Source organism: Solanum verrucosum, unplaced genomic scaffold (genome assembly GCF_900185275.1).
Source record: "Solanum verrucosum unplaced genomic scaffold, falcon-dt-bn FXZP01000073.1, whole genome shotgun sequence".
Lineage (NCBI taxonomy): Eukaryota > Viridiplantae > Streptophyta > Magnoliopsida > Solanales > Solanaceae > Solanum > Solanum verrucosum.
The window spans coordinates 2,046,856-2,073,443 of NW_026020298.1; the positions used below are offsets into that span (position 1 = coordinate 2,046,856).

The window sequence follows — 26,588 nt, forward strand, 5'->3', positions numbered from 1 at the left end:
AAATAAAATAAAGTTAACATTTATCACAATTGACAATCTTGAAACAAACATTGAGTGAGCATCATGGATTCATCAAACCTTACATCACTTCCAGAAGAAGGCTCAGAAGAAACCCATAATTCCCACAATCTCCCTTCTGCCTTTTCTTCTGCCCCTACTCGCCCTCCCATTCAGTAAGTTCATTTCCCCAAATTAAAAAAATTGAATTTTTGGGTGCTTTATGAATTGTGGGTTTCTAATAAATTTGATTTGAAATATGTGATTCACATTCTTGTAGTTGTTGCTTGTTGAAAGTTCAATCTGTATTAAAGAAAACTAGTATAGCTTGTTATAGTGTTAACAACTTCTACTGATGTAAAAATGGCAATTCTTTTTTAGACTTCATAGATTTCTTGAAATGTTCGGAGGAAACTCAATGCCTTTTGCTGTTAATATATATGCGCTTCCCAAGTGCACCTTATGAAATTTACATTACTTAATTAAAAAAGCACATTTACTTGATGCTAACATATTAGAGGGATTTGCCTTCTGGGTCGAGCTCGTCGTACGGGGCATGACTAGTGCGGGTTACCTCTCCTATGTGGTTTGCAAGCTATTGCATAGGAGCGGTGCTTTTACCCTGTGCGGACTGAAAGGGTCGCGGCTGCGGGTTTCCCTTGTCATAAAAAAAAAAAAAAGTTGGGGGTTGGGGAGTATGGGGGGTTCTTTTAGTGCTTTAGGTCAGATAAAGGTGCCTCTATTTGCAATTCAAAGCCAGAATCCTAGAAGTGTAGAGATTTATTGTTTTTGATTAGTTATATTAAAGTATTATTTGGTTGAAGATTTTGTCTTAATTATCTCTGCAGGACTTCTTCACAGAAATATGCACCTTCAGACTGGTCAGGTTATTTCGATCAAGAGGATGACATTCAGATCCCAGATTCAGATGATGTTTGTGCTAACTTCTGTTGAATTTTCTTAGTGAATATTTTTTCTCTTTGCACTTTGTCACCCCCTAAGAAACAACAACAGCATTTCTTTATGCTCTTCTTTTTGCAGTCAAGTAGCAAGATCATCTTTTATTTGCTTTGTCATTTCAGGTATTTCATGTTTATATGGCAGGGACAGAAGGGCCTGTTATTTTTTGCCTGCATGGTGGTGGTTATTCTGGGTAGGTATTCTGGTGCAATTTTCTAAGATCTAATCCGAATTATTAGTGTTTCTTATGTTTCTGTTGTAGCAGTTGTGGTTACAAAGTGTATAACCACATTCCATTTTATGGTTTAATTTGGATCATAACAAAGGCATTTAATCCTGATGATTTTTTTTTTTTAAAACTTTTAATCCTTATGACACTTTGGTCTACAAACAAAAAGTGATATGGGAGCAACTTACATTTGAACCCTTCTTTTCCACATTTTCTCTTAAAAGAATGAAAATATTGAATTTCAACCTTCTTATTAATAATCATAGCCAAACAAAATCCGAGTTAAGACATCCAAATAATGGAGTATTCCTCACTCTGCATGTTTGTTCTTATGGGCAATCCTTTTGCGCTAATTGACCAATAATACATCAAAGTCCCAAAAAAAGGAGCTTTGCCTGAGTAGAAGCAAGTGACTTGGAGGGAAGAGGAGAGGATCAATTTTATGGCCTAACCTTATAAACAAGATGCAAAAGATGTATAGCAACTCCTTTATTTACAATAATAGTAGTTTAGTTTGACTTGATGCATACTGTGCTGAAGTTGCTTCATTTTCCCTGTGCTTATGCCAACTGTTTAAGAATCATCTGACTGCAGAAGATGCCAGAGAGATCAAGAAAAAGGGGAATCAGGAAGAGCCAAATAGGAAAGCTTGCACTTCCTTGTTCTCACATTTTGGTAGAAAACAGTAATTTGATTGCAGAATGGCTTGGTTAAGGGTGGATAATGATATGATTATACCATTTGAAGGGGAACCTTGTCCTTCGTATAACTTCTGTATCTTGATGTACAAGCCAAAATCCACTGCTTACATAGAACAATTAATGAAGAAAGAAGTATCTTTTGTTACTTCTAACATCATTCTGACTAGTATGGAACAAACTATTGTTTCTCTCATTCTAAATAAGTTTTTTTTAAAGGACATGAGGTATTTGCCCTTGGGTTCGGTCTAGTGGTAAAACGGCATCCATTATATGTAGGTTAGGCGCACGTTACTGGTTTGAACCCTCCCACAGCATAGAAAAATGCCAGGTATTTAAGTGGAGAAGAGTGGAGGTAGGCTCATTAACCATCGAGTTTTGAACTCCGTGCCAGCTAACCCTCGGGGATTTCTCGGTTATAAAAAAAAAAGAGACATAGTGAGGTATTTCTCCAAGCTGTGTTTCTATCCCTGCCAATTTAAAGACATAGGGAGGTAGTCCTCCAAGCTGTGTTCCTATCCCTGCCAATTTTCTAGATCATCGATCTAGCTAAGACTCAATCAGCTATTCTTGAGAGAATCTAAGAGATGTTGAACAAGGGAAACCCAAAGTCCACAGCTGTTATTGTGGTTGTGCCACAAATTTGTATTTTATATAGTCACAAGCTTGGTGTGCTATAAAGAATCTTTTTGTAGCTTTGTGTCAACTCTCAAGGGAATGGGCTTGGGAGTTCAAGTGTCTTCTAGCTGAGAACTTGCGTGGAAGAGGAATTTGTGCCGACTTTTTGGGGATATTTGGAACCTTTCATCTTACAAGTGAGGAAACTTAGTGAAGACAAGGAGCTGGGTAAAAACTTAGGTGGTGGATTTGAGAATAAAATTAAATGTAGTGCAACTACTTTATGTTTTATTTTTCACTTGAATGCTAGGTATCTTGCTTTGCCAGTAGCCTTCTGTTCAAGAAGTTACTTTAGTGACTCCCTTTTTTTTATAGGTCAGACGACCTTAAAAAAATCTTGATGTCCATGCTCTTATACCATTTAGTCAGTTTATTTAGTGAATTCCTTAGTTAATTCAAGATGCTTGGAAATTTTCTTTCTGTTGGAGGGTACAGAGACTGTTGGTGAATGGTTTTGCTTGCTCTCTCCCTCTATCTGTGTCTTGCTATGAAGTAGTTGAACATCAATTTTGAAATTCAAAACAGTATGCTAAATCTATGCAGTTTTATTTTCTCAGGCTCTCATTTGCATTGGCAGCAAGCAAAATTAAGGAGAAAGCTAGGATAGTGGCCATGGATCTAAGAGGACATGGAAAGACATCTACACAAAATGATGTAGATTTGTCTATTGAGGTACCTAAGAACCATGTATCTTGCTACTATGAGCTTCAGCATTTGATGCTTTTGAGAAACTTTTTTTGCCCCAATTCCCATGTTATGGTGGACTAATTGGTTGCAGAGGCTATGCAGTGATGTGTTTTCTGTTTTGAAGACCATGTACGGAGATGCTCCGCCTGCAATTGTGCTTGTTGGCCACAGGTTGTACTTTGTTCATGAAGTTAGTTCATATTCAATTATTTACGCCTTTATTTGACTAGTTACTACGTTGGGAGTAACTTTGTGAATAGATAAATATCTACTTACAGCACTAAAGGTGTATGCGATGCTGGGAGCAGAACAACCCATAGGAGATCAGTCCCAAATAAGTATTATATGCTAATCAAAAACATAGTTTTCAGGATCATACAGTTTTACGACTAATAAAGGATCAATTCTTTGGAGACTGTATATACAGCGCTTTAGATTGCATTCAGCCTTGGTACATAAATCTAAAGTAGCCATTTCTGTTCATGCCAAAATGTTTGGAGGATTTCTTCGCAGTCATCTCTGCTGTGTTAAGCTAAATAAAAGATTCTGTGTTATATCATTTCTAACTAGCTGCAAGCTAAGAGGCACAAAGCTTTTTACTTGGATGCAATTTCCCTGAACAATTTTTTTACATTAGCTCAGTAGTTTTATAACAGAATGACTTGTATTAGTGTAGCAGTGGTCTGTAAACCAAATCGATCTCTGTCGCAACGATCAGACTGATGATTACTTGGAATTTTTAACTCATTGATTTGCCACATTTCTTTGCCTTTTTCCATTTTATCTTCCAGTTTGAAGAGTCATGAAATGTATCTTTTGTTGTTTTACTTTTCTCCATTTTTTGGTTGGTCTGAATTCCTGTCATTTCTTCCTAGATATTTGTTACCAACAATGAAAATGGTTTGCAAGCATAAGAAATAAGGAAAAAACCTTTACATGTTTTCCCTTGAAAGAATTTTTTGTCCTGCTGTGAATTAACTATTTTTGCTTTATATCTTGATCACCTGCATGCTTGGGTTAAATGTTTTCTGTACCACAAATAAGAGGTGGTGCTTAGAGTTTTCTGTTTATGTCACAGTATGGGAGGTGCAGTTGCAGTTCATGTTGCTGCAAAGAAATCACTTCCAAGTTTGGCTGGCTTGGTGGTTGTGGATGTTGTTGAGGTTGTCAATCTTTCTAACTTGTTAGGATATGCTTTTTATTTCATTATGTACTGATTTCCTAATATATCAGGGTACAGCAATGGCATCATTGATTCATATGCAGAAGATACTATCGAACAGAATGCAGCATTTCTCGACCCCTGAAAAAGCGGTACCCAATGCTTAAAACTCCTTCCATTTCTGACATCAGTCTTGCGCACCTCTTATCAAATTGAACAAAGTTTATTATTTTGTTTTTAGTCAAGTAGCATTGTTTCTCAGGTAGGGTTTGGTTTATATTCAATCTACCCAGCCCAACCCGAAAATATTATTTTCCATGAAAGTATGAAAATCACTATCAGAGGGAGTACTCTGCAATAGTCTATATTTTGACTATGTATATCATGTTACTGCTGTTCGCTTCGTGTCCTGTGCCTGTTAAACAACAAATTGTTTCTAATTTAATAAAAATAACACATTGTTTTTTCTATGGAGCTAGCTCAGTTTTATTTTTGGATGTAATATCTTTTGTAATTTTGCAATCTTCTTGATGCCATCAATGAAATCATTTACTTCATCAAAGAATAAGTACATGTCATTGAGGAAACAATCTAGTCACTTATTTTTGTTATTTTTTTGTTGACAAATACAGTCTTGAGTGTCTGACCACCAATGTCACATAATCAGGTGAACGATTTTCCATATGACATCTCCTTGTCATCTTAAGTAACTTTCACACCATAACATTGTGGAGTTTAACTCACAAACCTTTTTCCTACCCCTCTAACATAGCATGATTTATCTGTTATAACCAGAAAACATCTTGGTTTATACTTATTTTTCCTCTATGTAGCTTCTACTTTGTTAGGATTTGAGTTTACAGGAGCTCCTCTTATCCCTTAGATCTTTTGCAGCTCTCATGTTTTTATTTGGAAATTTTATGCATCTACAGATTGAATGGAGTATCAAATCAGGCTCTTTGAGAAATATTGACTCTGCCTGTGTATCAATCCCCAGCACATTGAAATATGATGACTCAAAAAAATGGTGTGTAACCATGTATATTTTATGGCATTTCTTTACTTTTATTTTTTTTATTTTTATTTTAGGGATGGTAATGGGAAGGGGGAGTTCTGTCTTTCAGTTTTCTTTTTCAGACTTGTAAGTAGTATGCAGGTTTTCTAGATGTAATAATTTTTTTTGGTGTTGGCTTTTGATGCTTCTAATTACCCATTGACAAACACTTATACTGCAGTTATACGCATAGAGCAAGACTTGAAGAAACTGAACAGTTTTGGAAAGGGTGGTATGAGCTATTCTTTCTGCTTATCCAGTCTAGATCTTTTATATATCCTGACATATTGTGCTACTTCAAAAATCACTGAATCTTTGATTTAGGGTCCTAGGAGACCATGGGGGACTGTGTTGCATCAGTTGTCTAGCAATTAGCCTCCATTTTATAGGGAAACACTGTTTTTTGGTTCTCTGTGCAATTTCCAAATCATTTTTATTTTTCTTCTCCCTTGCCTGTGATCTTGAAGGTTATGGTAGACCAATTCATTCAGTAAGATAGCAGTCACTTTAAATTACTACGGCAACCAAATGAATATTTAGTCTTTTGTGATCAGAAAGATATGAATTACCTTTCCTTGCACGCTCAACCTTATTTTCTGGAGGGAGGGTACAATTGTAAAGACTAAAGTTCATATAGTTTCGCTTATTATCCTCTTACTCGCACACCTACCAACTAGAATGAAGTTAGACTAACCCCAAAAAGTAACTATCACTTAGAAATGGAATCTAGCCTTTGGGTTCAGTTCAGAGTTCTACCTTCTAGTCTTCTTCCTTAATCAGGAAAAGCCTTTACGCAGGTATGAATCAAATAAAAAAAAGTGAATCCAATCAGTACCAAGACGAAAAGAAGGCTCTGAGAGGTTACAGATTATGATGGACCTACTCCTTTAAATATGTAAGGAGTCTGTGAAGTCCAATACATTAATAAAATCATGAATAATTTTCTTATTACACCAACTATTCAACAGTTAAACACATCTAAATCTACACATTGCTTCTGGTCTTTCTTCAAAGCACCAATGATTTCTTTCTGATCAAACTGACCATAGGATGCACATTGGGGTTAGAAACCTATATTTTTCCTTGCCACTGTACTTGCCAGTTTGTTACACATGCCTTCACATTTCCTGACATCTATGTACCTGAGACAGATTAAAATACTGAAGTTACTATTTAAGTGGGCCTTCAATCATTGAATTGTCTGCAAAATTGATAAGAATCGGGTTACTTGAACGAAAAACAAGAAAATAATGTGGAAGCAAAAGTACGAAGATTAAAGGAAGAAAATTAAAAATAGGTGAAATTTAAGAATAAAATCCCCAAACTTCTACTCCTATTTATAGACGCTACATTAGACTCCTTTTACAACAAGGATGCATTATAATCTTTTCCAAGTAGAATTCTATATATTATTCTTGTTCCTACTCCTATTCTAGCACTTCCCCTCAAGCTGGTGCATACATGTCATAAGTATCGAGCTTATTATAGATGTGATTAATACGAGGACTAATGAGGGACTTGATGAAGATATCTGCAAGAAAACTGGTAAGGACTGCTTTGGATGTCTAGGCAACCTCAATGTAAAGGAACAAATTAAAAAATTGCCAGAAATTGGTGTAAAATATATGAGCTGTCTCAAAATCAAGAGACTAGTAGATCTTGAACAATAAATTAGCCGAAAAAGTGGCCTGAATAGTCTCACACGCCGATGCATGGTCAGATCTCATCAAAGGTGATGATCTCCTGGGCAGTGTGTGAAGTCCATAGGAGGTCAATTCATAGTGGCGCTGGTTGTAGTTTTATCGCAGGGAGACACGGTACCTTTTGGTGGTGTTGGTTTTCGTACAACACTGACGAAAAGTAAAATTACATAAGTCACATCTGAGAAGTCACCAAAAAGATGCACAGAACTACGCAAATTAGATATGAGGAGTCATCGAAATGATGCACAGTGCTACGTAACTCAAATATGAGAAAGTAGTCAGGATTAATGCACAGTGCTACACAAATTAGATATGAGAAAGCAGTCACCGGAAAGATGCATAGTGCTACACAAATCAAATATGAGAAAATATTCACCTAAGAGATGCACGGTGCTACACAAATCAAGTATGAGAAAGTAGTCACTAGATGCATGGTGCAACACAAATTGGATATGAGAAAGTAGTCACCGGAAAGATGCATAGTGCTACACAAATCAAATCTAAGAAGCCACCACAAAGAAGCACGATGACTACTTTCTTTGTCTCAGATGCTTCTCAAATCATTCCTTCTCAGGATGATTATTTTTCATGCATATAGTATTGCCAACTTTTGGGAACATAATCATTGGCTAGATGGGTAGGTGTATGAATTATAATCGCCCGCCGACGGTTAAATCTTTGTTTTTATGCTCTACCAGGATCGTAGAAGCTATGATACCATGCAAGAAATATTGGAGAATAATAATATAATATTAATGAATTGTGTCTCTAAATTATTACATTGAAACCCTATTTGTAGATGCTACATTGGACTCCTTTTCCAAGTAGGACACTACATTACAATCCTTTTGCGAGTAGTATTCTATATTCTTGTTAGACCCGAGTCTACAATCTAGCCGAGACATGGTACTTGGAACCACAAGTGATCCCAAGCTAACCCTTGGCATAGCATATCATATGAAAACTAAAGTGGAAGCTATAAACAAAAGCATAACTGAAATAGAGTTCAAGAATATGTCTATTACAATTGAGTACTAATGTCTAGAAACCTCTAAATTGAATAAAACAATTTGCGAGGAAAATAAAAAAATAAAAAATAAAAATAAACGATTTGCGACAAGACCTCGGATTGCCTGAAAGCTAACACAATTGAAGTGAATAAAATCTAATGACTCACAACTGAAGTCCTCTGAATGCGAGGACTCACTTCAATGCTGAAAGTAGAGGAACTTAGTGAAACGTCTGCCCATGAATCCTTATCAGGGGTGCTGAAATCTACATCATGAAACGATGTAGTGCAAAATAGAGTCAATGCATGGAATGTATTGGTATGCAAGGTAAGGGCTGAGATCAACAATTATACAAGCAACTGAAAGAACTATAAATTTGAGCATGAGTTATACACAAACAATAACCGAAGAACTGAGAGTCAAAACTGTGACATGACATAATATTAGAGAAACAAAAATGTATATCTGAGACCATATTTTCTGATATCATATCTGAAAGGATGCATAACTGAAAATCTTATACTGATAATATCAAGAAAATATAAAATAAATTAAGTAAATCTTTTAGGTTGGAGTTTCTCATAACCGACATACTTTGTGTGAGCTCATGATGCATCAACTTACAATCCCAATTAGGGAGGGCTCCCCTATACCTTGTCAGGGTATAAACCGTGTCTGTCTAATGTGGATCCACTAATCTGAGCCTCTCAGAGCCAAATGGTCAACCGATAAAACGATGAAAGGTAATCCTACGGTAGCACATAGTTCTGGAATTTGGGCTATGTAGAACCCTCGTTTGCTCGGTGCTAAATATTACTCCCACAACATACTAACCATATAGCTTATAATAAAATATCTGTTAAGCTTATCTAGAAGCTTATCATGAGTCTTGTTCAAAATCTCTTTCTAAAACTTATACGAAGCTCTAATCTTGCTTTCTAAAATCATGTGCTGAAATCTTTTTCTGAAACATATCTTTCAAATCATGATAATAATTTTCTAGAACATGCATAACTAGTAGATTCTCAAAATAATTTTCACAATAACATAAAGACGCTAAAATCATGTTTAAAATATAAATTTCAAGAATCATAGACAAAAATCATGTCAAGAACTAGTAGGGATGACAATAGAAAACCTTGCTAAGCATAAAAAGGAAATATAAGAGTCAAAATTCATAATCATGAGTAAGTAATTTAAGAAATGATGCAATTGGATTATAAAAATGGTGAATTTAAAAGTGGGTTTATAAACCCTTACTATTGAATTGAATTCATGATAAATTTTGGGTATGAGGATGAAAGAAATTCCTCATTGGAGTCCTACATACCTTGAATCACTCCAATTGAAACTCTAACGTTGAAGAGGAACCCCAAAAGTCGCTTCTTGTACCTTGAGATGAGTTCTTGTTTTCACTAGATGTGAGAGGGAGTATTTGATGCTAGAATATTGTTAAGAATTCGTGATTAGAGATTGTAATTGTTTAGAAGCACTTGAGATACATATGAGGAACATACCTTGGTGTTGGAGATGAAGGAGAGGAGAGAATTTGAGAGAAAATAAACCAGAAGTTGTCCAAGATGAGTGCCCAAGTGAACCCCCAACTTAAATTAATAAATAGAGCAACTTAAAATCGCGGACACATAAAAATTGTCTTGGTGCGGCGCACACTGCCATTCTAGTAGTCTTTCAGTAAAATGCTCATAACATTTTACTCAAGAGTTAGATTGACGAGCGGTCGGTGGCATTGGAAAGAAGACTCGTAGACCTTTAATTTGATAGGTCATTGGTCACCTAACTCTTACTATTCCGAGATATATGGTCATTTGAAGTTGACCTTTGTATTAACTCTTGCAAAAAACTTAGCCGATAGAAAGGCTTTGAACTCAATGTAGTGCTAGAGGTTTCTTATGACCCTAAACCACATTCTATACAGTATATACACTTCACACACCTAGTAGAGGACCTTAATACACGTACAAATTTGAAATCCTCGGGCTCAAGTTTATATGCATACAGAGCAAGATTCGGATCTATGCTTAGAAATTGCGGGGCATTACAATTCTATTCTTGTTTCTACTCTTATTCTAACCGTTGTAAATAAATTTCAAGTAGCCAATACACAGAGATGTAAAAATAGAAACTCTCAAATAATAATAATGTTGTTATGAAAAATATCAAAATTCACTCCTATATATAGGGGAAATCTATCCTTAATAGTAGGAGATTCAAATCATACTTTTATGGAAATTACAAATGCTAAACCCTAACTAGGAAAGGATGTAAAATAATTCCAAACTTCTTCCCTAACAAAACAAGAAATAAGTGACAAAATATGCACCAAAACTTGCACTCAATTTGGGCGTGAATCAGCTCCTGTTTTTGGGCACAATTTCAGCCTTTTTGGGCTTTAATTTTCAGCTCCTTTGGGCATGCTAATATGCCCCCTTTGGTCTCTCCTTTGGGCCCCAATCTTCCTCCTCTTGGGCTTGGATTTGGACCATGAAATATGTTAGAACTTAGCCTACTATTCGGTACAATTCTTGGGCTTTTCTTCCACAACATACATCTTCTTGATTTCCCATTGAACCCCAACAACCGTGGCTTGCAACTCCTTAGCTTGAGACCTTGATGACAATCTTATGAGGGCTTCTATCTATGTTGCTCGGACTCTTCAAAAATGTCAACGGGTGCTTGTCGGATTCGCTCCGAGACGGGTGCGGCATCAAAAGTGAAGAGTCCGCGCAACTAAGGCTTCTATAGCTTCATTTAGAGCCGTCAATATGGGCTAGGCCCGTTGGGCTGCCCTGGCCTAACCCGTGATTTGATAGGGCTGTGCTACGATTTTTGGAGCCCATTTAAGAAAAGGGTTTTTTAGCCCGGTTTGAATAAGCCTGCCGATTTGTGGGGCTTGAGAAATATGGATAGGGCCAGCCCGTGGGCCAAATTAAAATTAATTAAAAAATAAAAATAAAATAGAGTATTAAAAATTACAAGAGTCTAAACTCAAATCTGTTTAAAGTTTGAAACATTACAATTTAAATACAAATTATATTTATAAAGTATGTACTAAAGCATACTCCAAACCATCAAATAAACACTCACCAAAATACAAATACAAAATGCTCTCAGGCACTTTAATCGAGGTCTGTCAGCTTTTAGCTTAAATTATTCAAACTCTAGATTTCAGATGGGTGGATCCGGCAAGGCTGCCGGACCACACCCAATAGGGGAGGATATCATCTTTTACAATGCAGGGTTCAAGTCCTACGACATTACGAGATGCAAAGATGAGGTTGGAAAATGGTTTGAATGGGTGGAGCGCAGCAGAAAATTGATGAGAGGAGTGAAAGTTAGCATTAAAGTCCTGAAATGGGTAGTTGCAGTATTTATTGAAGCTTCAAAGGTACACGGAAGGACAGTAAAGAGGTGGAACCTGAAGGACCACTTTGCAGAGTTTTATTGCACTCTTAAATACAATGAAAGTGGAAGATACATCAGCTTTATAGCATTACAAGGTCAAAACAAGTCTGTCATAATAACTCCGGAGTCCACACCTAATGGAGGCTGGGGGAATATAGCTCACAAGATTGCTGGGTTCATTTATGAGCCAATCAAAACACAGGGGACAGCAGTGAAGGACAGAAAACAGCTTCACAAGTCTTACAAAGAAGCCCTCTTCCAAAATAGATGGATGACGGAGGCAACAGAGAAGGCCGAAATACAGAGTACAGCGAACAAAGTAAGAATCACAGGTGGTGAATCACAGCCAGTTAATGATCTCTTGAATAGGTGCATCGTAGGAAAATTTCAATGCCAAGCAGACGAAACCCCCAGTTTGAACGATGTAAGAAGATGGGCTTGTAATTCGTGGAAGTTGGCGATACAAGTCAAAGTGTATGCCATGAATGATGGGTATTTTATGTTTGAATTGCCATCCAAAGTGGCAGCAGAGCATGTATTAACAGGTCAATGGATCTGGAGGAAGATGAAGTTGGGGCTCGAATGGTGGAAACCAACGATAGGCTGCTGGCCGGCGGAGATAAGGAGAGATTGGGTATGGATTAGGTTGCTGGGTTTACCTATGAATTTGTGGTCACAAAAAGTCTTCAAGGAGATCGGTGACATCTGTGGAGGCTTTATCGAGACGGAGGAGGAGACTTCTCTCAAGAATCACCTTCATTGGGCCAGAATCAAAGTACGAGGTGATGGGGAGAGGATTCCCAGAGAAGTAGAAGTAACCTGCGATGGCTTCACTTACACCATTCCGGTGTGGTGTGAAGCTCCAGTCACAGTAAGATTATCAGAGGAGAGGAGAGAGGAGAAAGGCAAATACCCAGTGGTCAATACCCAGGATCAGCTTTTGCAGAAGATAAAGGAGGCACAACCTGCGAAAAAGGTAGATGGGCACGTGGGGACTTCAAGTGAGGGGTCCCGCATGCAAGTGGGCCTGAGATTTAAAGGAGGGGATAATAATGTGTATAGTAGGAAAAAGCTAGGTCAAAAGGAATTTTTGGGCCCAAAGACTTTGGGCCAAAAATTTTTGGACCCAATTGTTGTGGAAAATTCTAGAGCCCAAACATCAATTACCTATCCTGTAGATATAATAAATATCGAGATATCAACAAACAAAGCAAAGGAAAACAAATCTCAATGCCAGATCACGCAATGGAATAGAGACCGAGGGGAGCTGGAAGTCGCGAGACAGAGTGTGGAGATGGTAGTCACGGATAGAGAAGAATTGGGGGAGAAGAGTATAACGGTAATGTTTCAACCACTGGAGGAGGAGAATTTAGACGGAGGTACAGAGGAAGCTATTCCATTGGGCATCCAATTTCCAGAAGAAGACATGAGCATTTCGGACTGGATACAACAAAATATAACCAAACTAAGCTCAGAATTCGGGGTTAATTTCAAAGGGTGTGAGGAAAAGGCAAAGGAGTTGTTGATGAAGATCGATAGCAATAAACAAGGAAACAGGGGGAACAGAGTAAACAAACAACAGGCAAGAGGAAAGGATTATTAGAACTAAAAAGGTTGCAACTGGATTTTAAGTTCTATAGCAATGGTACTAGAAGTAAAGAGGGGGGGGGGGGTTTGGCCATTATGGATCAATGAATTTAAACACTGTGTCTTGGAATGTGAGGAGGCTGAATTGTGGGAGGAAAAGGAGTATTACCAGGAACATGATAAGAACTTGGAAAGCAGATGTGGTATGTTTTCAAGAGACAAAAATGGAGGGGGAGATTGTTAATAAAGTTAAGGAAATTTGGGGTAGTAGGTGGGTAGATTACGTGCAACTCGAAGCTAGTGGGACGAGGGGAGGCATAGTAATTATGTGGGATAAAAGAAGATGGGATGGGGAGGTGAGTAGTGTGGGTGCATTTTCAGTTTCTGTTTGTTTCTCTAGGAAGAATCTGGATTTTAAATGACATCTAACTGGTGTCTACTCCCCGAATGATAGAGCAGAAAGGGAAGAAACTTGGTGGGAGCTAGGGGCAGCAAGAGGTCTATTCACGGGCCCTTGGGTCCTATGTGGGGATTTCAACACTGTGAGGTATCCTTCTGAGAAGTACAACTGTAACAGAATCAACAGGGCAATGACAGAGCTATCAGAGTTCATTGAAGACATGGAATTAATGGACTTAGATTTAGCAGGGGGAGAGTTCACTTGGAGAAGAGGGGACAGACACTTCACAGCAGCAAGGCTAGACAGGTTTCTGATCTCTGAAGAATGGGACTCAAATTTCAGGAACATTAAACAATCTGTCTTTTACAGAGAATGGTCTCAGATCACTCCCCATTAATGCTACAATGTGGAGAATGGGGGACAACCAAATCATATTTCAAGTTCGAAAATTGGTGGTTGACTACTGATGGATTTAATGATAGAGTTAAGACCTGGTGGGAGTCTTTTCGCTTCCCTGGAAAACCAGACTTTGTACTGGTAGCGAAGCTAAGGGCCTTGAAAGCTAAGTTGAAAGAGTGGAGCAAGACCAGGCAAGGCAATCTGAGTCAACAGAAGCAATTTGTACTAAATCAATTAGCAGAATTTGAAATGATACAGGACCAGAGAATTTTGGAGGAAGAGGAGATAGTTTCCAAATTGGCTCTTATTGCTGAGTTTGAGGAGGTGGCTAAAAAAGAGGAAACAACATGGAGACAGAGATCTAGGGCAGTATGGCTTAAACAGGGGGATAGGAATACAAGCTTCTTCCACAAAACAGCAAATGCACATAGAAGAGTCAACACTATTGATAAGATTAAAGTCAGAGACGAGCTATTGACTGAGCCTGCTGAGATACAAAAGGAGATCACAGAATACTATGAGAAGTTATATGCTGAAACTGAGGACTGGAGACCAGACTTAGAAATGATAGGGTGCCCTACGATTGATGAGGATGACAATAACCAACTGATGGCCTCTTTTGAAGCACAGGAAATCCTATAAGGCATCAAAGCATGTGCCGGGGACAAGGCCCATGGCCCAGATGGTTTCTCCATGACTTTCTTTAGCCAGTGTTGGGAAGTCATCAAAAAAGAAGTGGTGGCAGCAGTTCAAAACTTCCATGAGGAAGGGGTATTTGAGAAGAGTATAAATGCTACTTTTGTGACCTTGATACCCAAGAAGACGGAGGCTGTGGAACTAAATGACTTCAGACCAATAAGTCTAGTAGGAGGAGTGTACAAGATAATTGCAAAACTTTTGGCCGAAAGACTGAAAAAAGTGATACATAAGCTAGTGGATAGACAACAAATGGCTTTCATCAAGAATAGGCAGATCATGGATGCAGTATTGATAGCCAATGAAAGTGTAGATTCCAGAGAGAGAGAGACAAGAAACCTGGGATCCTATGTAAACTGGATATCCAGAAGGCATATGATCATTTGAATTGGAACTTTTTGATGAATCTGTTACAAAGGATGGGATTTGGAACAAAATGGCTAACATGGATTAGACAGTGCATAAGCTCAGTGAAATTCTCTATTCTGATCAATAGAAGCCCATGTGGCTTCTTCTCGTCATACAGAGGTCTGAGACAAGGGGACCCCTTATCCCCTTTTCTCTTTATCTTGGCCATGGAAGGACTAAACAACCTATTTCAGACAGCAAAAGTAAAGGGCTGGATCAGAGGTTTCCAAGTGGGAAATAATACAAGAAATAATCTAGAGATTACTCATCTACAATATGCAGATGACACTCTAGTTTTTTGTTTTGCAGTAGGGGAGCAGATGCTGATTTTGAGGGTCATCTTCAATATTTTTGAGGCTGTTTCAGGTCTGCACATAAATTGGAGCAAGAGTTTCATCTATCCAGTCAACACAGTGATAAATATTGAAGACCTAGCCAATACACTAGGAGGGAAAGTGGGTGAATTACCAACAACCTACTTGGGAATGCCTTTGGGGTCTAAGAGCAAGTCAAAAGAAATATGGAGTGGAGTAATTGAGAAATGTGAAAGGAAGCTTGCAAACTGGAAGTGTCAATATTTATCGTCAGGTGGCAGACTAACTCTAGTTAACAGTGTCCTGGATGCCCTTCCCTCGTACATGATGTCATTATTCCCTATACCAGCCAAGGTAACCAAGAGGTTGGATGCGATTAGGAGGAACTTCTTATGGCAGGGAAGCGAAGATAAGAGAAAGTACCATTTGGTCAAATGGGAGGAACTGCTGGTAAGTAAGAGAGGGGGTGGACTCAATATCAGAAAGCTGAAAACCCAAAACAAGAGTTTGATGATGAAATGGTTGTGGAAATTTGTCTCACCAGAAGTATCTCTATGGAAGGAAGTAATAATAGAAAAATATGGCATGGAGGATAAATGGATGACAGAGGTGGTCACCAACCCTTACAATTGTAGTGTATGGAGGTCTATCAGGAACCTATGGCAGCTGGTCAAAGAGAGAACAAGCTGCAAGGTGGGCAATGGAGAAAAAGTAGCTTTTTGGAATGACATTTTGTGTGGACAGGAAGCACTCAAACATGCCTTCCCTGTACTACATAGTCTGAGCCAAGGACAAGAAGCAACAGTGGCAGAGTTATGGACAGGACAAGGGTGGAACCTGGTTCTAAGAAGGGGACTAAATGATTGGGAGATGACAACCATAGCAAGATTTCATGATACAATGCAAATGGCTACCAATTTGACAGGAGAGGAAGATAGACTAGTATGGAAGGGGGAGAGAGGGGGAGAGTTCATTGTAAAATCAGCATACAGAGAACTCAGGTCTACGGAGGAGCAGCATGCAGGATGGCCCTGGAGGATGATCTGGAGAACAGAAATTCCCTACAAGGTGAATTATTTCACATGGCTCTTGGCAAAGCAGGCAGTCTTGACACATGAGAACTTAAACAAGAGGAAACCCAATCTACGCTCTAGTTGCTATCTATGTGAAGAACAGGTGGAGACAGTCAACCATCTCTTTTTACACTGCAAGTGGACTGATCAATTGTGGCAGATGTTTATCCAAAAGAGGAAGATTAAGTGGACAAAGCCTGGGAGTATTATAGAAGTCCTACAATGTTGGAACAGGGATGGAAATGCAGGAAAAAATGAGAAGAGATGGAGGATTGTCCCAGCTTGCATTTGGTGGACAATTTGGAAGGAAAGGAATCAAAGATGCTTTGAAGGAAAACAAAACAATATCTAGAAGATAAAGACTAATTGCCTAGGGCTTTATTATTTTTGGTGTAAGCAAGTAGTGATAGGAGATACTGAAAATGTGTTTAATATTATTGATTGGTTGTAACTACAAGATCCTAGGAATGATGTAAGTAAAACTTTTTGGAGGGGGACTACACTTTGATGTAGTACACTTGTGGATATATAGAAGTAATGTTACCTTTCTCAAAAAAATAAATATGTACTACATAAAATAAAAAATCACTAAAATTTCTAAGGAATCACTACATAGGCCGTAGCCTATGGAATATTGTCATAGTTTGTGTTTTATTATGATCATTGGAAAACAATTAGGCTAATATTTCTTTTTTTGAGAATGAACAATTAGGCGGCTAATATTTCTATTTAGCTATTTATGTTTTTACTTGAAATCAAACTTAATAAATATTATAAAGATAATTTTATTTGTGGATTTGATTAACAAGTAGTAACATTAACACCATGTAATATTGTCTTGTCGATATTTATGATAATATTTTAAATTATAATTTAATTTAAAAAAATTCAAAAAATATACTTTTAAGGAAAAAAGGCTGGCCCGACAAAGCCCGTAGCCCGCGTATGCGCCTGCCGACCATTTTCTGGCCCACACAAAAAATGGGCTAGCCTGGTCTGACCCGTCAAATTTTAAAGCCTGTATGGGTTAGTCCGGATGGGGTGGGCTAGCCTATATTGACAGCTCTAGCTTCATCCTTGCCCATGGAGCTATAAAAAATGCTTTCGTATAACGTATTTTTTGGATCTCTAGAACTTAATTGTTTAATTTTCTACATTAGTAGAGGTGAGGATTCTTTTAATTCTTTCCCTTAAACCAAACCGTAAGGTATTAAGAAACAGAACTATTATGATTTATCATAAATTAAAGCACTTAAAATGAAAAAGGACTAATTGTTAAGCTCTTATGATTGTCGGTACCCAAGCTTGTGGTTCTACTCCGAGTGTATGTTCCTTTGACGTATTACATGATGCAATGTAGAAGAAATGACTGATAATCTCTCATCTAGTCTCAGAATGCAGAACCTGCTGCACAAGTTTAAACTCTTCTTCAGATAAATTTGTTTTTATTTAATTCCCTCTGGATTTATATAACTGATACCTTCCTTTTAGAATGGCATTGACTAGGTTTTAGAATCGAGAAATATTTTCTTGCAACTGAGTCTCTATCATGCTTCAAGAGTTCTGACATCTAGTAGTGCTGCACAGGATGTTGAGCATATTGTTTTCCATTCTAGCATATGCCAGTTTGAACCTGAAACTATAATGCTCTTGTCTCAGGTATGAAGGCCTTTCTGAAAAGTTTTTGTCATCTCCTGTGCCAAAGATATTGCTTTTAGCTGGGACAGACAGACTTGACAGGTTGTGTACTTTTACCTGTATCAAAGGTTGTACTGAATTCTATATTGATGCTAGTATGCATGTGAAGCTTCACCACTATGTAGTTATGTATGCAAGATGTTTCTGTATATTCCTATTCTGATATGTGGTTCAAGTACACCTGATGGTTCCTTATATTCCTGTTTCTGATCCAACTTAATAATGAGTAATCGAAACAATTTATGTGCGTGGCTATCCTAAACAATATAATGCTTGCAGTCTCAATTGTAATGAGGAATTGCATGGCCATCCCTCTTGCAAAAGTATCTCTAAATGACTGCCAATTTTATCCTAGTTAACTATCTATTGGTTGGGAATGTGTATAATCCTAAACAGAAAGCAGAATTGCCAAAGTCTGCTTAGAATCTCTGGAGACTTGTCATTGTTCAGTATATGAAAAAACGAGCAGCAAACAGCGGACATATCAATGGAAGCAATAGAGGACTGCCATTTATTCTATCAATTACATAAATGACTAACCTTTCTGGCATTGTCATTATATGTCTATGAACTAAGAATAGTCTTGTAAAAACAATAGTGATGTCATTTGGTTTCAGAGAAGTGTATTATCCTTTAGTGCCTTCTTTTACTACCTCTAATGGAACTGAAACAGATATACAAAGATATTAGAGAAATAAGTGTGTTTATGCTCAACACTCTAACCCTTTTATATAGGGTTCTCCAACTATATCCAACAAAAACAATCAATTTTCAGAACATGTACGTGGGAACGACCTAGTTTCCAAGTAAATAGATGTCACTATGATTTTTATTGGGTAACAGTTTTCTTGTGGAAATACCCTTCATTATATCTACCTTACTTTCTCTCTCACAAAAATAATGTCTTCATTGTAGAGCTTCGATATACCATTGGATTTGTTACAGTTGAGTTTGTTTATATTTGTGTTCTCCATGATGCTTGTTTTGTTCAGAGGACTCGTTCAAGATGCCTTTTCCAGATATAATGTACTTTACAACCCAATGTCTTAAGAGAAGCTATGAAGTAGAATCTCTATCCTGATAGAGGTCAAGATTATTTTTTTCCGGTGAAAGATTCTAAAAGCTTATTTCATAACATTTGGGGATGTTTAAGGCTAGAAGCATGAACTATGTTATCAGTTATCAAAAAAAAATATGCTAGAAGCATGAACTACATCGCTCTAGCTTGTGTTTTGATAAAACATGAGACCAATTTGTCAATAGTTTCTCTTTATTGTCACAGAACACTCACAATAGGTCAAATGCAAGGGAAGTTCCAAATGGTGGTCGTCAGACACACAGGCCATGCTATACAGGTCCATTTTAATTTTCTTAAGATGCCAATTGGTTTAAATTTGGATTGTACATTTGAATATTTGTTTGTCCTTTGAACATTGCAGGAAGATGTGCCTGATGAATTTGTCACTTTGGTACTCAATTTCATTTCCCATAACCGAATAGGCCCACATGGAATTGAGGTTAGTTTGCGGAACTTGCTATTGGACTACTTTGAAGTGTCTAACATGATATTTTAACATCCAATTTTTTTTTTTTTCTTATTTAATCTTTTTCGGGTACGGTAGACTCTGGACCCTGGGATGGCAAATGGGGCGGGGCAAACCCACATTAACCTGCAAACACTAATATCTGCCCCGCCCTGCCTAACAATTTTTTTCTTTTAATTTTTCCCTGCCCCGCTCCACCCCACCCTGCATGAACCCACCCACATAATGGCTTCGCCACCGTCTAGTCCATATAAATGGCTCACACCACCATCCAGTCCAACTCAACCAACAAATCTTATTATAACCACCGATATATAGCCTCATCAGGTACATCCACCATGTTCCAATCATTATGATTTTATATATAAGGAAATTGTATGGGTTAAAAAGGAAAAATAAATACTAAACATCAACTCCACAACAATAGAAAGAAGAAACAGGGAGGCCATTGCCAGGTAATAAGCTCGCCACGTGTTGTGCAAGTAACACTTTTTTTTGGATGGTTATATATTGTTTCATAATGTACGTATAATATTTTATTACTCCTATATTGTATTGTATTGTTTTGATGAATATATTATTTGGAAGATGATATCATTACATAAAATTAGAGTCATAATTTTTTAAGCTTTTGTTTTGTTTAAATATGTATAGACCCGTAACCCGCCCCGCATAACCTTATACCTGCATCCCCTCCGCATAGCCCAAAAACCTCCCCGACCCACCCCATTGTCATCCCTACTGGACCCTATGTATCACTTCATGACTCAAAACAGACATTCTTTTTAGAGGCAGAGGGTCTATCACCAGGCCATCCTTAGTCGAAATACAAACACTTTTGTTCTTCGATATCTTGGTTACTTTTTAGAATAAAACATATTTTTGCAATGTTACTTGTAAGCACACATGTTCTTACAACTTTAGTGAAAATGCATTATGATGGTAACTTTGTTTGCAGATTCCTGGACTTCGTCGACCCCCTCAGTCAAAACCTTGAATACTGGACTGATACAAAATAATAATTGAATAGCTTGGTTCAGTAACTTTTAGTATCACGAATCAAAGCTTTGGAGATGTTTTTATGGAGATTGTACATAAAGGTGTCAACTGTAATAAATGTTCTATTCCGTAAACAAGAACATTTAAAATAGTTTTGCGTTTGGTTTCTTATTAATGCAAGGATTACAAGTACATGCTTTTTTATGATTCAACGTTATGGCACTAGAAATGCTTTTTACTATGTCTATAAAATAATAACCATACCCTCTTGCTGATTCATAATATAAAATACCAAAAAGGGTTAAAATGTTCTTTTAAGTAGGGGTTACTACATCAGATTTGTCCTTTCTTTCACCAATTTGATTGAAAAATGATCTCGTGCCATTTATTGGATCAAATTTACCCCTAATTGTTTGAGTGTCCATGTATGATATTTTTGTGCATATTAGTACCTCCAGATTGTTATGACTATATGGGACTCTGTTTAGTCCGTCTAAATACTTTCTGAATTCTAAGGGTGCTTGCTACATAGGCTGGCCTAGAATACTCATATATATCATATATTATTATAAGTGGGAACCTCCAAAATGAAAAGTTGAATTACCATTTTATCCCTACACTAAATATAAATTTAATCAAATATCTTAATAAATAATAATATTTTAACTATATAAAGATAACATTAAAAGTCCAGTAACTATAATTCTGAAATATAAAACTTATTAATAATCATATGCATTGAACCGGATAAGCAATAGATGGTTCATCTGCCAGTAATTATTATAGTAGCAAATTTCCTCAATATTAATTAGAATACAACCTTTTCACATTCTAACATTTATTAGTTTGATTGAAGCTTCTACATGTTATATTTGTTCATCTATCAAATACTTATTATAGCGTAGTATCTTAATATGTAGTAATTTAGAATACAATGTTTTCTCAACAAAACATTTTCTTGTGTAATTTTTGTTCATTCTTTTCTTAGTTTTTTTGTACTTGCAATGTATGAATCGCTTAACAATGGTTGAACGTAGCTATTTTTTGGAAGTTGGAAAGAACATTGTATCATAGTTCAAGTCTTTTTGTCTCCAACAATAAAACTTTTGATTTTCTTTAGTTACCTAACTTAATTGATGATGAATGATCTTATCTATTCCATTAAATTATGCTCAATGATCAACTTATATAGATGAATTCATAAACCAAGAATATGTACAACTCTCTCCATTAGGGGAAGCATTAGAGGAAAGATTTTCAAGAGTAAGTTCATTTTCAGCTTTGTTATTTTCTGTGAACGTGTTCGTAAAAATATATTATTCTTGTTTATATAATATTTTATGAGTTTTAAGTTTTATAAATTATCAATGTTTCTTATATTCATGTTTATGAGTTAAAATTAATCTGATGTATTGACATAGAAGTGTTAGAGATTGACTTTTGGTCCTTTACCATTAGCTTTGAGTCTTTGCTTAGCTTGAAGTTGTTTGAAACTTTAATTTTTGATACCTTAAATTTGCTGAAGTTGGTAAATTTTTTTTTGATAAATGAAAAAGAATAGGTATTTATATATAATATTTTGGTGATATATGTTTATTAATGTTTTCCTAATTATATAATTAAAGTGGATGAATGAAACTACTCTAACCGGTGAAATCGGTAATCAAAACAACAAGTGGAATACACATCAAGAACATTACTTATGAAAGAGTACATGTAATACATCAATACATTAAATATTGCTCAAATATAATTCATTATACATTTTACCTATCTAGATAAATTTAGTTGTTTAATTTTGTAGTTTAAAATAATATTTAATCATCTAATATTGTTCAACGAAGAAGTCATTTGAATATAAGCTAACTATTCATCTATTTTAGCTTGTACTTTTTCACTTTATTCTATTATTCATTACAATGTATTTTTGATATGATTTATTTTGTATGAACTACTTGTATGGGACACACGTGCGAAACACGTGTCCAGAAACTAGTATATATATATATATATATATATATAGCACCTTGAAATTTACTTTTATGTTTCTACTTTTAGGTTTTTACCTCTATTTTGTTTTTACCTTTATGCCTGCTTCAACTCATGTGTCTCTTTCTGTTGTATTCCTTCCGATGTGCCTCTTCAGGAACTATCTAAACTATCTATAAAAATTAGATAAATCATACCCATTATTTTTTCTTCTTCTTCATGACAAATTTCATCCCTATTTTTATGGAACCTCGCCAATTCCTTGGAGGTCTACTTTGGATCTTCACAAAAAAAATAATGAAATTCTTTTATAATTTCCTTGTAGGTTTTTCCTCTATTCAACATGTCAAAAGAGAAATCGTTTCAACCGGTCAATTCTCAAATAAATTATCACAACCATGACAATTTTTTGGTTCGTACCTACTTTTTGTGGGTTTTCCCCTTCTTTCATCACTTTGTCTGACAACTTATGTTACTGTTTTATTCAATGATTTGTAAAATTTTATTTTTGATGAATTTGTATTGAATTAATTTTGTGTTTTATGTTATGAAAACTTTTTAAGCATTCTTGATGGAATCTGAATTGAGGAAGAGACAACAATGAGCGAATAAATGCCGCCGCAACTTGATAAGGTACTTGTACCTATTAATATATTTTATTGGGAGTTGAAATATTGTTGTATGAATCATATCTCTGAAATGTTGTAAAGTTTGATCGATATGTAAAAGACAAAATCCTTCAAAATTGTCACAACTCTTTGAAAAAGTCATAACCTATTGGAAAAATCAAACCCTTCAATTTAGTAGAAAATATTTTCCGAAAAATACTTTTTAGTGTTTGGTTTGTGAATGATAAATATTTTAAAGAAAATATCTAATTTCTTTTATTAGAGTGTAGAAAATAATTTTTGACCCGAAAATCAACCTCGATTATCGATGTAGGACATGACCCCGACATGCGAACTAGGACACAACCCTGACGACAGTTTTGAAATTCGACCTTGAGATCTGACCCAGGACATGATCCGTCTCTCGACCCGAGACATTCGAATTGAGACCGAATATCAGACACAAGACCTGACTTCGACATCCAACTTGAACACGATCCATCAATCTGGATTTCGACTTTGACACTCGAATCGAGACTTGACTTTCAAATTAGGATCCGATACTGACAACCAACAATCGATGCGAGATTGAAGACTTGAAATTCAAATTTAAATTTCAGCCCTTATTTTCGAATCAGGATACAACCACACCCGATTCGATACCTAACTTTCAAACTGAGAGTTATTTTCTTTAAAAAAAAAATAAAAAAATAAAATTTCTTTTATGTGGGGGGGGGGGGGGGGGAGGGGAGTAAAACAAAAAACTTAAAATTTGAATTTGACAAAAAAACAAACTTTTAATTTTTTTTGGGGTGGGGGGTGAGGGGTGGAGGTGGTAGTGGGGTCGGGGTAGGGTGGCGTAAAAAAATTAAAATTTGAAAGTATGGTAAAAATTATAATTAAAAATATTTTTTTAAAAAATAAACTTTTAAATTTTTTTGGGTGGATTGGGTGGCGTGGGGGGAGGGGGAGGAACTGGTAGGGGTTGCAGTAGGTGTGGCTTAAAGAAAATGAAAATTTAATTTTTTTTCAAAAACAAACTTTCAATTATTTTTTTTGTGGGAAGTGGAGGTAGGGGTAGTCAGGGTTTGGCGGGGTGAAAAAAATCAAAAAATTTAAAATTTCACTTTTTTTTTCGAAAATAAAATTTTAAGTTGTTAATTTTTTTTGGTTGGGGGGATGAGCTGGTTTGGGGGTAGGGGACTCGGGGGTGGGGTGGGGGTTAGGGACAAAACAAATTGATTTTTTTTTTTAAAAGGAAACTTCTAAAATTTAATTTTTTTAATGTAGGGGGTCGGGGTCGGGTAAGAATTATTTTATATTTGAGGTTGGAAGAGAGTTTTGAAAAATATATTCCTTAATTTTTGAAGGAAAGTCATATTCCTTAAATTTGAGGAAAATAAGATGATTTAAATAGCATTCAAGCCAACCAAACATGAAAAAATTGAAAAATATTTTCTAGAACATATTTATTCATACCAATCTCACCCACTATGTTTTCAAAAAGAATGTCAAAAATAATTTGAAGAGATTAAGAGTTCAATTCGACACTTAGTTTTTATGATATGTATGTGGGAGTTGTTAATTGCATAATGAATGTAGATTTTATTGAAAATGGGAGGTGTAAAAAATAAAAAGACCACGTGTTTGATTAAATTTCTTATAACTGTACAGTCAATGGAAGGACAAGTTTGAGTTCGAAAATAGTGTTATATTTGATCCAAATGAGTGGAAAAAGAGCATTATTGAATTAAATAAATAGAAAAAAGGCAAATCTAATCCAATAATTGAAAGAAAGACATTTTGAACCTTTTTATAATTTGTTAAAACTGTTATGATTTAGCTAATTATGTTACTAGTCTAATTAGTCAGTTAGTATATTCAATTAATTAGTTAGAATAGTGAGTTAGCTGAATTCTGTTATTGTTGGAATTGACAGCTCATTAGTTAGTTAGATATTTTGATTCCTTTTTTGTATAAATACATTGTCTCCTTATAATGAAAATCAATTGGTTGATTCTCTCCATACTATCTTTTTCCCTGATTTCTCTTTACTGCATTCATGGATAATCAACCATGGTTATGAGCTAATTTTGACATGGTATCAGAGCACGAGGTATCCCGATTCATCTTTGCCTTTGTGCTTTTTTTTTGATCTCATTATGCTTCCGTATTGCTTCCTTAATATGCGTCTCAGAATTGTTAGCTAGATTAAGTTCTAGATCTGTTTCGTTTCAATTCATTTGTGTTGTGTTTCATCACTGGATCAAATTGTACTTTGTGTATTTCTTTGATCTAAGTTTACTATGGTGATTGTGAGTGGTGAGAATTCTGTGAGTAATAATGGTGTTAACAGTAATGATCTCGGTTCTCCACTGTATATGCATCCTTTGGATAATCCAGGTGCGTCGTTGGTTCAAACTCCTTTTGATGGAGTAGGTTATAGATCGTGGAGACGCAGTGTTCTTAGAGTTTTGTCAGTTAAGAACAAGCTGGGTTTCATCAATGGTGATTGTAAGAGGCTCGATCCAGGAACACCACAGTTTCATCAATGGGAAAGGTGTGATGATATGGTTACTTCCTGGATTCTTAATTCTCTATCTAAGGAAATTGCAGAAAGTGTAGAATATGTTTTTGATTCATGTGAATTGTGGAAAGAATTGGAAGATCGATGTGATCAGACTAATGGTGCAAAGTTGTATCAAGTTCAGCGTGAAATCAATGAATTATCACAAGGAACTTTGAACATTACTACCTACTACACTAAGATGAAAAAGCTATGGGAAGAATTGAGCACATTACACATCAAAACTCAATGCAATTGTAGTTGCACTTGTGGAGCTAAGGATAATATGTTCAAAGTGGAGCAGGATAGAAGGTTGATACAGTTCCTTATGGGGTTGAATGAGGTCTATACTGTAGTTCAAGGGAATATCCTCATGATGAACCCATTACCTTCCCTAGCACAAACATTTTCTCTGTTAGTACATGATGAGAAATAGAGAGAAATTAAACCCAGTGCTCAAATGTTCATGGAATCTGCATCGTTGAATGCAAGCAGTTCAGGGAAGAAAAGCACGGAGTCTGCTGCTTTCAATACAAATGGTTCAGGAGGAGCAGGTCCTTCTAGGTCAACAAGACCAAACCATTCTCCTACGGGGAACACCAATACCAATTTCAAGACTAACTACTCTCAGACCAGTTCCTATAGTGGTAATAGGCCACGTATGGTATGTGATTATTGTAAGAGGCCTGGACACATTAGGGAAAAA

The 26,588-nt window shown here is 36.3% G+C and overlaps 1 protein-coding gene across 1 annotated transcript; it reads left to right on the forward strand.

Moving 5' to 3' along the window:
- Positions 1-20: 20 nt before the first annotated feature.
- Positions 21-20,932, forward strand: LOC125834758 (uncharacterized). Its single transcript, XM_049513908.1, has 13 exons — positions 21-173; positions 846-930; positions 1,080-1,150; positions 3,120-3,234; positions 3,341-3,420; positions 4,328-4,412; positions 4,483-4,563; positions 5,344-5,438; positions 5,647-5,697; positions 18,138-18,218; positions 19,459-19,531; positions 19,616-19,693; positions 20,679-20,932. Exons 1-13 carry the CDS (start codon positions 64-66, stop codon positions 20,715-20,717), a joined length of 1,044 nt encoding a protein of 347 aa, XP_049369865.1. The 5' UTR covers positions 21-63; the 3' UTR covers positions 20,718-20,932.
- Positions 20,933-26,588: the final 5,656 nt, after the last annotated feature.